This window comes from Drosophila mojavensis, unplaced genomic scaffold (genome assembly GCF_018153725.1).
Source record: "Drosophila mojavensis isolate 15081-1352.22 unplaced genomic scaffold, ASM1815372v1 contig_81, whole genome shotgun sequence".
Lineage (NCBI taxonomy): Eukaryota > Metazoa > Arthropoda > Insecta > Diptera > Drosophilidae > Drosophila > Drosophila mojavensis.
The window spans coordinates 7,235,715-7,247,848 of record NW_025318907.1 but is presented as its reverse complement, the minus strand read 5'-3'; the positions used below and the strand labels follow the sequence as shown (position 1 = coordinate 7,247,848).

The following is a 12,134-nucleotide window of genomic DNA, read 5'->3' as shown; positions in this document are numbered from 1 at the left end:
AATCAGAAAATTCGATATCTCTTATAACAGCGCTATTGAGTTTATATGTAGGCTGGAAATAAAGATTTTAAATTTAAAACATATAAGAAAACTCTAATATGATATTCCCTGAGCGCTGAAATATCTGAGGTCTTTCGTCAAAAACTATCAAATATTGTGACATAGGTGAAAAATAAATCCGTTAAATAAAATTACGTAACTTCAGCGGGATTTGAACCCGGCTATTTACAATATGCGGTGCACGGAGATCGGTGCGAAGGGCTAAAGCGAAGCAACACCACTGCAAGAATTAAAACAATAACTAACAAGTAAGAAAGCTCTAGTCGAGACTACTCGACTACGAGATCCCCTGAACCCTTGGAGTAATAGCTATTTCAATCATTTTTCGCGTCTTTCAGCTTACACAAGAAACACGCACACACACATACACACACACGCACGCACGCACACAGGCATACATACACACACATACATACACACACACATACACACACACACACACATACACAAACAATTACATACATATACACACACAAGCATAAACACGCATGGGCGGCAGTGAGCGGCTACTATGAGAACTTAATTGCTTAATAACTTTTTTGTGGACGTACGATCTTCATGAAACTTTCAGATTATGATTATGACACGGATATGCATGTAATTGCCAAAGCACAAGTCTCTAGTATTTGAAATACGCTTTTTACAAAAGTGAGGGTGAGGGGGTGAATTTAAGGGTGGGGGTAAATTTTAACAAAAACCGAAATTGTATAAATTGCATATAGGCATACATTAAAAATTTGGAGACTAGCAATAAAGGTGTAGAAGATATAATTTTATAAATGGTTTGCGATAAGGTTTTTTATCGATAAAAAAAGATCGGGATGAGTTATCGATTTTTAATGATAAACTTGATATGCGCGCTGTAATTACGAACATTTTAAAAAAAATTTGAAGTCTCTAGCTCTTATATCTTCTGAAATCGACGCGTTCATACATACGGACAGACGGACAGACGGACGGACGGACAGACGGACAGACGGACAGACAGACGGACAGGGCCAAATCAACTCAGCTCGTCGCCCTGATAAAGAATATATATACTTTGTGGGGTCTGCCACGCCTCCTTCTGCCTGTTACATACATTTCAACAAAACCATTATACCCTGATTTCCCATTGAAAATGGGTTCAGGGTATAAAAACAAAATCTTAATTTGCTTGTATGGTTTAATTTTTATGCGTGATGAAAGTCAAAGTTGTGAAACATTCACTCATTTTTGCTCGGTACTGTATATTCTTGATCAGGGCGACGAGCTGAGTTGATTTGGCCCTGTCCGTCTGTCTGTCCGTCTGTCCGTCTGTCCGTCCGTCCGTCTGTCCGTCTGTCCGTATGTATGAACGCGTCGATTTCAGAAGATATAAGAGCTAGAGACTTCAAATTTTTTTTAAAATGTTCGTAATTACAGCGCGCATATCAAGTTTATCATTAAAAATCGATAACTCATCCCGATCTTTTTTATCGATAAAAAACCTTATCGAAAACCAGTTATAAAATTATATCTTCTACACCTTTATTGCTAGAGTCTCAAAATTTTTTAGGTATGCCTATATGCAATTTATACAATTTCGGTTTTTGTTAAAATTTACCCCCACCCTTAAATTCACCCCCTCACCCTCACTTTTGTAAAAAGCTTATTTCAAATACTAGAGACTTGTGCTTTGGCAATTACATGCATATCCATGTCATAATCATAATCTGAAAGTTTCATGAAGATCGTACGTCCACAAAAAAGTTATTAAGCAATTAAGTTCTCATAGTAAGCGCACACTGCAGCCCATGCGTGTTTATGCGTGGTTGCTTGTGTGTGTATGTGTGTGTGTATATGTGTGTGTGTATGCGTTTGTGTATGTATGCGTGTGTGTGTGTATGTGTGTCTGTATGTGTGTGTGTGTGTATGTATGCCTGTGTGTGCGTACGTGCGTGTGTGTGTGTGTGTGTGTGCGTGTTTCTTGTGTAAGCTGAAAGTCGCGAAAAAGTATTGAAATATCTATTGCTCCAAGGGTTCAGGGGATCTCGTAGTCGAGCAGTCTCGACTAGAGCTTTCTTACTTGTTTATACTTGTTTATTAGTTTGTTCTTAACAAATAGAAAAAGTTGCAACGCTAAATCAGCTAAACTCAATTAATGAAAAATAAAAAACCAAAAAAATCCACATAAACTCAATTTTGCACGTTTCATAATTGCCAATACTTTGGCTCTTCTACTTCTCTTCTCAGCCGAAATCATCCAGATTTCCCCATAACTTAGCTCCTTGGGTATTCTTCTTAGTCGTAGATTGAGCATGTAGATTTACCGTTATCTTAGTCCTTTTAATATTCTTATTTGTAAAGCGATTTGAAGCACATTTTCTTTTCGCAACAAATTTAAAATAATTGGTGAAATATAATTTTAAAATGTGGAAAATTTCAGTCGACATTGAAAATAGTGGTGTGTGCCTGACCGGGAAGGGATTTCCTTCGCTTATTATTGCCGAGAAGCTTTGAATCAGCGGAAATTTGACTCCGAAAACTCAAGTCAAAGGTTGCAAAAAACTGTTCTCGGGCTCTGATGCTCGCCTAATGATGTCGAAAATTAAGAAAAACAAGCTGCTAGCACCAAAGGGTGTTTCTCTGGCAATTAATAAAAATGTTAGCAAATGGACTGCTAGAAGAGAAATGCGTGGCTTCGGATATGTATCATTCGTTAAAAAACAAACCTGCATTGTCCGAAAAGAATATGAAGGCGCGTTTGAAATTTGCAAGGGATCACAAAAACTGGAGCATTTATGATTGGAAACGAGTTGTTTGGTCAGATGAATTGAAATTTAACCGTTTCCAATCATATGGAAAGCAATATTGCTGGTGCAGACCTGGGGAACGCATTCAACGACATCATGTAAAGGAAATCGTCAAACATGGCCGCGGCAGAATTATGGTTTGGGGATGCTTCTCTTGGTAGAACGTTGATCCTCTACATAGAGGAAGGCTTATATGAATATTCTTCAAACCCATCTTCCCAAATTCACTGATAAATGTGCGTGTCCCCACAGAGAAAGGGTTTTCAACAAGATGGCGATCCAAAACATACTGTAAAGATTATTTAGGAATGGATAGGAAAGCAGAATTTTAAGCTAATTTTCGCTCCATACATATAGAGTCTATATATAAATCCTATCCCGACTTCAATCCTATTGAAAATCTGTGTTCAATAGTGAAAAGACGGCTGGGACAGTATGATGCAGCCCCAACGAACATTGACAGCTTATGGGAGCGCGTAGAAGCGGAGTGGAGCCAATTTCCGAAAGAAATGATTCAAAGTTTGGCTGAGAGCATGCCAAAAATAGTCAACAAAATTATTGCTAATAAGGGTTTTGGACTAAATATTAAAAATGTTTAGTTTTTTTTAGTTTTTAGTAGTTTTTTTTTAAACGTGCAAAATTGAGTTTATGTGGATTTTTTCGGTTTTTTATTTCTAATTTTTTGAATTTTGCTAATTTAGCCTTGCAACTTGTATTTGTATTTGTATTTGTTAAGAATACACTAATAAACAAACACACAAAAAAATTTGTTGATTTGCTGGTATGGTTTAATTTTTATGCGTGATGAAAGTCAAAGTTCTGTAACATTCACTCATTTTTGCTCGGTACTGTATATACTTTGTGGGGTCTGCCACGCCTCCTTCTGCCTGTTACATACATTTCAACAAAACCATTATACCCTGATTTCCCATTGAAAATGGGTTCAGGGTATAAAAATACAAACACAATTCAAAAGCAAACACAATTCAAAAGCGTGTATATGCACGTACATGTATTTGTGCACACCATAGACAACAAATGTTTGAGTGTATACACACGCATAGAGAAATATAGCGTGCATTGCCAATTGCTTCCTCCATTCGTTATTTAATAAATGTTGAAACTTTTAGCATATGATCTACACATTCTATTGAATATTTGACATTTTATAAAAGCGACAATAAATTTACTATTATCTACACTCATAGCTGACCTTCAAGTTTAATGAATGAAAAATATATCAAAAATTGAAATTAAATTAAAATAAATTAAAATTTAAAATTAAAATACGACTAAGCCAGAGAGGGCAAAATCGACTCATCGCCCTGATCAAGAATATATACACTCTATGGGGTCTGCCAGCCTTCCTTCTGCCTTTTACATACATTTAACAAAATCATTATGCCCTAATTTCCCATTGAAAATGTGTTTAACGTATTTAAAATTCTCGTGTAAATGTTATTACATATGTTCAGCTCTGCAACAGTGCTAGTTACAGATAGCCTCCTTGATCGATCACGTTGCCAACCGATACCCTGTAATTTTGAAATTCTTGGAGCATAAAAATGAATTGAAAAGTTACGTTATCATAGACATAGTCTGTGCACCTTTTATTATAATAGAATTTCTTATAAAATATTCGATAAAATATTTAAATATTTAATATTTAATGGAAACTATTAATCTAACACTATTTAATAATGTTATTTAGGAATATATTTTCATGGTGATGCAAAGAATATATTCCAAATCTGAAATGTCTGGCTCTAACAACGGCGAAATACTTTACGTCTATATAGATAATAGTATAGACATTTCACAAACTCGAGTAACTCCTTCATTGCGTGACTAGCATAAATAACTCGCGATTGCCTGACTAGGAGATATCCTGACTCTACAAAAAATCTGATATATTATTGTTCCTCGTTTCGTTTATATTGCATAAATAACAATAAATCTTTTGAAGCTCCCAAAAAATGTTTAAAATACTCTACTGCAATTTCGGGGGAAGATGGTCGCAAAACTCAGATATATACAAAGTCTATTCGTACTGCGTATATGTGTCTATATATGTGAGTACATTAACATGACCAAGTATCTAGCTGTTAGGCCTTTGAGAGTGTTGGGTCCACACAGACGAGTACACAGACGAACATGACTAGAGCGATTGTGCTCGTTGTGCTCAGCAATAATATACGATTTTTATAGTTCCGCCTATTTCCTCAAATCCACAATGCCTCAATTTCCCATTTTCAATTTCATTCAGGGTATACATACAAATTGAAATAAATATCAATTGCATAACTATGTAGTAAGATTTAGACATTATTTACAAAATACCAGACAGTATCTTGAAACGGCACTCGTCTGTTCCTGGCTTTATCACTCAGATAGCGTCTACTGAAATAGAGACTTTCAATTAATCAAGAAACCCACCAGACGTTATCTCCGTGACAAAGCGTAATTTATTTTATATTTTTAATATGTTTTGAAAGTAAATGAATATAAGAGAAATGTCTCTAAATAGATCGAAACTTCTTCTTGAGAGCAGACAGACAGATAGACGGACATATCGACGGACATGCGGACAGCAAGATGGACATTGTAAAAAGACAATAGAGAGAAGCTCCCACGCTCTCACGAGCGAAATGCAAACTGTGTCCGATAAATAGCAGCACTGTCCAACATATTCTATATTTTTAGTAAATATTTAAAATGAGAAGTGTTTTCACCGGAAACTCATATCGCACACACGTGGCCACATTTTCAAGTGGTTCCTTTGCCTCAGCCGAAATCGAGTGTGCACCACTCAAACCTGTACATACAACTACAAACATATATGCATACATACATACCTACTGACAACGTAAATAACGTATCGACGTTGGATTAGAATTGATATTGATAAAATAGTTTATACTTATTTTTGTCTGAAGAGATAACCAGAAGATAGAAGCCACCTCCAACCGGCCTATATAAGCGCCAGCACAATTCGATTAAGACATTGTACGAGCAATATGTTCAAGTTCGTGATTCTGTTGTCTGTCGTTGCCTGCGCCTTTGGTGCTGCTATCCCTGAGGGTCTCCTGCCCCAGTTGGATGGTCGCATTGTTGGCGGCACTCCCACCACCATCGGCAGCTTCCCCTGGCAAATCTCCCTGCAGCGTAATGGCGGCCACTCCTGCGGTGGTTCCATCTACAGCTCCAATATCATCGTGACCGCTGCTCACTGTCTGCAGGGCGTGTCCGCCTCCAGCTTGAAGGTGCGCGCCGGTTCCAGCTACTGGAACTCTGGTGGCTCCCTCATCCAGGTCGCTGCCTTCAGGAACCACGAGGGCTACAACCCCAACACCATGGTCAACGACATCGCTGTCATCCGCCTGAGCTCTTCCCTGTCCTTCAGCTCCAACATCAAGGCTATCGGTCTGGCTACTTATAATCCTGCCAACGGCGCTGCTGCTTCCGTCTCTGGCTGGGGCACCCAGTCATCTGGATCCAACTCCATCCCCACCCAGCTGCAGTACGTCAATGTGAACATTGTCAGCCAGTCCCGTTGCGCCTCCAGTGCCTACAGCTATGGTAGCCAGATCAAGAACACCATGATCTGCGCCGCTGCCTCCGGCAAGGATGCCTGCCAGGGTGACTCTGGCGGCCCATTGGTTTCTGGTGGTGTCCTCGTCGGTGTTGTCTCCTGGGGTGTTGGCTGTGCCTACAACAACTATCCCGGTGTCTACGCTGATGTCGCTGTCCTCCGCTCCTGGGTGGTCAACGCGGCCAACTCTGTCTAAGAACTTTGATCAATAAAGCCCGTCTAAACACATACATTTTTGTTTGTTTTCATAATTTTCCTGATGAACATGATATTCTTGATATTTCATTTCTTTTCTTATTAACCTGATTTCTGGAATGGAATGGATTCGTTTATTCTTATTATTATGTATATAGAAGACACTATGATTGAAACTAGCTTCACAATGTGTTCAGAGGAGAAGGGCAAAAGCACAATTTTCTATTTTTCCAACTTTTTATACCGTGAACCCATTATCAATGGGAAATCAGGGCATAATGGTTTTGTTAAAAGTATGTAACAGGCAGAAGGAGGCGACGAGCTGAGTCGATTTAACTCTGTCCGTCTGTCTATCCACAAAAAAAGTTATTAACTATTAAGTTTTCATAGTAAGCCACCACTGCAGCCAATGCCTGTGTGTGTGCGTGTGCGAATAATTATTGAAATATCAGTTGCTCAAAGGGTTCCGGGGATCTCGTAGTCGAGCAGTCTCGACTAGAGCGTTCTTACTTGTTTATATAAATGTAATACCTATAAATTACGTGAGAATGTAAAGACAGCAGACCCTATCTGAACTAACTGAACTACTAGAAATTTTCCTGAATCTCTAGGATCCCACTCTAGCAAAGGTTCTGTTTACAGCTCCTACATCATCTTAACAGCTGCTCCCTGCTTACAGCATGTGTCTGCCTCTATGTTTAAAGGATCCTCACTTAAATCACTGACTTCTGCAGTCTGTAGCTTCCATCATACTATACTCTTTGCATTCCTCTTTCCCAATTCCAAGATCAATGGTAATGGTCTAGCCCGCTTTACTCCTGGTAGCAGTGCTTCTGTTTTCGTATCTGGTTCAAGCTCTATATTCACTCCCTGTTAGCTAGTTATAAACGGAAGTTACGCTGCTGGCCCATCGCCTCTGGAGACTATCTAATTGAATGTGAATGAAATGAGACTGTTCAAATCGTTATAGCATTAATGTTTTATTGGCAACAGTTTAGGCCTACTGCTCACGAGCCGCTGAGTTCCAGAGGCGGCTCTTGGTCTTGACATTGGCCTTATCCTGTTTGCTGATGGGGCGCAGATGCGCTGCATCAACAATATCTCTGCGGGAGTCAAACTTTTAGATGAATTCCTTTGAGGTGTGATTGGGCTTCGAGGAGTACTCACTTGAACTCTTCGTAGGTCTCGGTGTTTGTCACCGCCCTCAGCTTAGCATCGTTGCGCAAATTGTGGAGCTCCTCCTTGCGCAACAGCTCGAGACAGTCGTCCGCCAGCCGATGCAGCTCCTCGGGAGTTATGTCTAGTGAATCAGACATCTGGCTGAGTAAATGTCAAAATATTTACAAATACAAAATGCGATAGCTAATCGAAGCGAGTTTGTTTGTTTGACAATGGTTGCCCGGGCGACCAGTTCGAAGAGCTCGAAGAGCTTTTGATAAGCCATCAACAGGCGATTAACGTTTACAGCTTGCGATAATACGTTAGACCAAGGTGCATTCAGTAACCACTTGACTTCCGTGTGTGTTCCCCGACATGGTCTCCAGCTCCGGTCTCACACTTTTGCCGCTGATCGGCTGCTTCCTTGGCGGACTCGCATTGCCGTTGAGCCCGGACCTGCGCCTCGGTCGCATTGTTGGCGGTGATAGCCTGCCTATACACAATGCACCCTGGCAGGTCTCCATACAGCTAAGCGCGCAACACATTTGCGGCGGCGTCATCTACAGCAAGGACATAATCATTACAGCGGCCCACTGTGTGGAGCAGAAATCCGTAACGCTGCTGCAGGTGCGTGTGGGTGCCAATCAACACAATTCGGGCGGCTCGCTTTACCCAATCGCCAGCTACAAGGTCCACGAGTCATACGATGACCAACTGCTGCACTACGACATTGCGCTTCTGCGGCTGGCCACGCAGCTCAACTACAGTCTGTCGGTCAAGGCGATTGCCTTGGCAAGCTCGAGTCCCGCAGCGGGCAGCAGCGTCTCCGTCAGTGGCTGGGGCTACACCGGACAGAATGGATCCACTAGCTTCGCCAGCAGCCTGCAGTTGGTGCAGCTGCTGGTCATTGATCGAGCCGAATGCGCATCCGCCAAATACGGCTATGGCTGGGATTTTGTGGGCGTTGAAATGATTTGTGCATCAGCTGCCGATAAAGATGCTTGCACTGGCGACTCAGGCGGTCCCATGGTGTCCCAAGGATTGCTGGCAGGCATCGTGAGCTGGGGCTACGGTTGTGCGCAGACGAATTATCCGGGCGTTTACGTTGATGTGGCTGTGCTGAGGCACTGGATAGTTAAGACCGCAAATGATTTGTGAAATCAATAACTAAAAGTCAGTCAATTAAAATAAATCACTCCTACTTAAGCAATAATGCAATATTTAAATTTAAAAGGCATTCGCGCAGTTCAATGAATTCGCCGCAAACGCTTGCTTAGAGAAAATATTCGGTTTATATTCTATTGGTATGTATTTGGTATTTTTTAGCGCATTCTTATCAAGTGTACCCCAAGAAAAATGAATTGACATTTTCACAGGAGTGATATACATGAATACAATAAAATAAAATAATGGAAAATGAAACTAGTTTAAATTGCAGTTTACGCCCCCCAGGTGGAATCGAACCACTTCGACGTTAATCGACTACGGATTTGAAGTCCGCACCCCGGACCACCGAAGCTCAGTGGGGCAGATTTTTACTACAATTAGTTGTATTTATACGAGTAACAGTCACAAAAAGCACTTGGGAATTCTAAAAGTGATACCAATTTTTATCACCACGGAATATCAAAGATTTGTATCTACAAAAGTAACCCATAAACCCTTTTATTTCAATAAAGAACATGGCGCAAAACTCCATTTGGAATGATCAATATTAATGAAAAGTTATCAAACATATTAGTAGTGCAAAAATACAAGGCATATTTAAATTAAGGTCGCTCTCAAAGCAATCAAATACAACTTATAACCAGTATGAATTATTCATTTGCGTGGCTGCTGTATGTGTATCTGGGGCTTCTGCTGCACCGCCACCGGCGGCTTGTGCGAATGAGCCACCTGAGCTCCAGCAGGTGTAAAATCTGTGTTACCTTTAACAGGTGCACCGCTAACTGAAGCCGAATTAACATTGACTGGTTGCTGTAACAAAAACATTTATAAATAATACATTAAATATAATTAAAATGAAAGAATATCCATATTTACCGTTAGACCCGTGCAATCCTCGGCGTCCTTAGCTGGTCGCTCAGAAGCAGGCGCCTTATGCTGCACAATGCGCATTCCACCAGCCTTCACTAGAAATAGATATTACTACGTCATCAGAAGTTTATAGATTTTGATCAATGCCCAAAAGACAGGCCAACACGTACATACATATATGTATGCGTGTGTGTGCGTGTATGGGGGCGCTTTATCAGCAATCGCCTTCCCAAGAGGCAAGCTGTGATAATAGCAATGATATTTGGGTCAATATAATATAAACTGATCAATTTAATGACTCCAAATGCGCAATTGACTAATAAAATCATCCAGAACATTTATAAAAATCCAGCAAAATTTTATTAAAAGATTACATACAAGACACGCGCATACCCAACACACACAATGGAAGAGAATCTCTAAATGCACTTACATGCAGGTGGGTGTCCAGCTACTAGATTCGGTTGTTCGTCCGCCATGTTTTAAACAAATTGCAATCTAAAAAGTAGGCAAAATAAAAATCGGCTTAAAAAAAACATATTTTACCAATAACCTCTAATAAGGAACTTAAGTGTTCGCTAGTTTCTGCGTTTTAGCTGGTGACACGAATGCAGTTTAGTTAGCGATGAGCAAATCACGGCGACTCACGTACGCGGTCTGGCAACAACCTAAAACATAAACAAAACATAGGTGCTGCCAGAATATCACAAAATATCGATGACAAATCATTCATCGCATGCAATTACTTGCCGAATTCGTAAAAGATTTCATCCAAATTTGCCGTATTAAGTAAGAATAGAGTCAGTTCTCATATAATTTAAAAACAAAAATCATACGAATTTAAAATGAAAGACACTAGGGTAGGTAGTGGTAAATATAGTTCTTACAGTTACATCACCACAAAAATCAGTTTGACCTTTGTGAACCATGAAGACAATTGAACTTCGTTTCATGTTTTTTCTGTTGTTGCTGCCAATGACAACTACAAATAATTACAACAACGGATCCATACAATTGCAGCCATTCCCTCCATTGAAAAATGACAATTTGCTGCGTGCCGCACGTGGCGAAGTCGTGGATCGTGTCCCAGTTTGGGTGATGCGCCAAGCAGGACGCTATTTACCTGAATTTCAGGAGCTCCGCAAGCTACATGACTTTTTTACAGTTTGTCGTACTCCAGAGCTGGCCTGCGAGGTGACAATGCAGCCGCTGCGACGGTTCGATCTGGACGCCTCCATAATCTTTTCGGACATCTTGGTTATACCTCAAGCATTAGGATTGACGGTGGAAATGCACGCCGGTGTAGGTCCTGTGCTGCCCCAGCCCATTCGCACGCCTGAGGATCTGAAGCGATTAACTCCAGACGGTGCTCTGTCCCGGCTCAGCTATGTGGGCGATGCAATAACGATGATGCGCCACAAGTTGGATGGTCGTGTTCCTCTGATAGGCTTCACAGGCGCACCATGGACTCTCATGGGCTATATGATCGAAGGTGGCGGCAGCAAGACCATGTCGAAGGCTAAGGCTTGGCTGTACGACTACCCGGAGGACTCGAAACTTTTGTTAAATCTGCTCACAGATGTCATAGTGGACTATCTGGAAATGCAGGTGGAAGCGGGCGCTCAAATGTTGCAAATTTTTGAGTCGTCTGCCGAGCATCTGACCAAGGACGAATTTTTGGTCTGGTCGGTGCCCTTTCTGCGTCGCATACGCGACGACCTGGTAGATCGTTTAACCAAGAAAGCTGTGTCAACCGTGCCATTAGTGAGTACCTGTCCATGACTGACCTCATCTCGGATAACTTGATTAAATGTATTTTCAGACGATTTTTGCCAAGGGCGCTGGACATTCGCTTAAAGAGCAAAGTGAACTCGGCTATGATGTCATTGGATTGGACTGGACGGTGGATCCGGTTGAGGCGCGTGCAGCAGTTGGACCTAATATAACACTACAAGGCAATCTTGATCCGCAGGATATGTACCGTGATCCCAGTGAATTACATACGCTTACCACCGATATGGTTCACAAATTTGGCAAATCACGCTACATTGCAAATTTGGGTCATGGCATAACGCCACAGACACCCATAGCTAGCATGGAGGTACTCGTCGATGCGGTGCATAAAGCATTGTAGAATAGAATTACGATTGCAGTGTGCAATATCCGCATAGTTGTATTTACTTAACAAATACAATTTTGCCTTGGGGTAGGGAAATAAATGTTAGTTACAAAAGAAATATTGTTTTAAATTATGGCTATTCTACGTTATCGTACTAATAAACGCTATAGCTCGTTATCGATGGCTTTTAGGCAATAAA

The 12,134-nt window shown here is 40.9% G+C and overlaps 5 protein-coding genes and 1 non-coding gene across 7 annotated transcripts; 3 read left to right on the top strand and 3 right to left on the bottom strand.

Annotated features, from left to right (window-relative positions):
- Positions 1–5,828: 5,828 nt before the first annotated feature.
- LOC6580966 (trypsin alpha) lies at positions 5,829–6,656 on the top strand. Its single transcript, XM_002006723.4, has one exon. It carries the CDS (start codon positions 5,852–5,854, stop codon positions 6,620–6,622), a length of 771 nt encoding a protein of 256 aa, XP_002006759.1. The 5' UTR covers positions 5,829–5,851; the 3' UTR covers positions 6,623–6,656.
- A 926-nt stretch (positions 6,657–7,582) lies between these two features.
- Positions 7,583–8,037, bottom strand: LOC6580965 (coiled-coil domain-containing protein 103). Its single transcript, XM_002006722.4, has 2 exons — positions 7,789–8,037; positions 7,583–7,724 (listed from the first exon to the last, which is right to left on the bottom strand). The coding sequence occupies exons 1-2, from the start codon at positions 7,935–7,937 to the stop codon at positions 7,622–7,624; spliced, it is 252 nt and encodes an 83-aa protein (XP_002006758.1). The 5' UTR covers positions 7,938–8,037; the 3' UTR covers positions 7,583–7,621.
- A 57-nt stretch (positions 8,038–8,094) lies between these two features.
- Positions 8,095–8,992, top strand: LOC6580964 (trypsin iota). Its single transcript, XM_002006721.4, has one exon. The coding sequence runs from the start codon at positions 8,155–8,157 to the stop codon at positions 8,935–8,937; it is 783 nt and encodes a 260-aa protein (XP_002006757.1). The 5' UTR covers positions 8,095–8,154; the 3' UTR covers positions 8,938–8,992.
- Positions 8,993–9,221: 229 nt separating this feature from the next.
- On the bottom strand, positions 9,222–9,308 carry Trnastop-uca. The gene has a single exon. It is a non-coding gene; the product is annotated as a tRNA-Sec (tRNA).
- Positions 9,309–9,473: 165 nt separating this feature from the next.
- Positions 9,474–10,466, bottom strand: LOC6580962 (death-associated protein 1). Its single transcript, XM_002006720.4, has 4 exons — positions 10,370–10,466; positions 10,250–10,314; positions 9,823–9,911; positions 9,474–9,756 (listed from the first exon to the last, which is right to left on the bottom strand). The coding sequence occupies exons 2-4, from the start codon at positions 10,293–10,295 to the stop codon at positions 9,601–9,603; spliced, it is 291 nt and encodes a 96-aa protein (XP_002006756.1). The 5' UTR covers positions 10,296–10,314; positions 10,370–10,466; the 3' UTR covers positions 9,474–9,600.
- A 92-nt stretch (positions 10,467–10,558) lies between these two features.
- Positions 10,559–12,053, top strand: LOC6580961 (uroporphyrinogen decarboxylase). 2 transcript variants are annotated; one of them, XM_002006719.4, is made up of 3 exons: positions 10,559–10,676; positions 10,837–11,580; positions 11,639–12,053. In XM_002006719.4, exons 1-3 carry the CDS (start codon positions 10,662–10,664, stop codon positions 11,948–11,950), a joined length of 1,071 nt encoding a protein of 356 aa, XP_002006755.1. In that variant the 5' UTR covers positions 10,559–10,661; the 3' UTR covers positions 11,951–12,053. The 2 variants fall into 2 exon arrangements, with proteins under 2 accessions (XP_002006755.1, XP_015020033.1); XM_015164547.2 differs by lacking the exon at positions 10,559–10,676 and having other exon boundaries at positions 10,729–11,580.
- Positions 12,054–12,134: the final 81 nt, after the last annotated feature.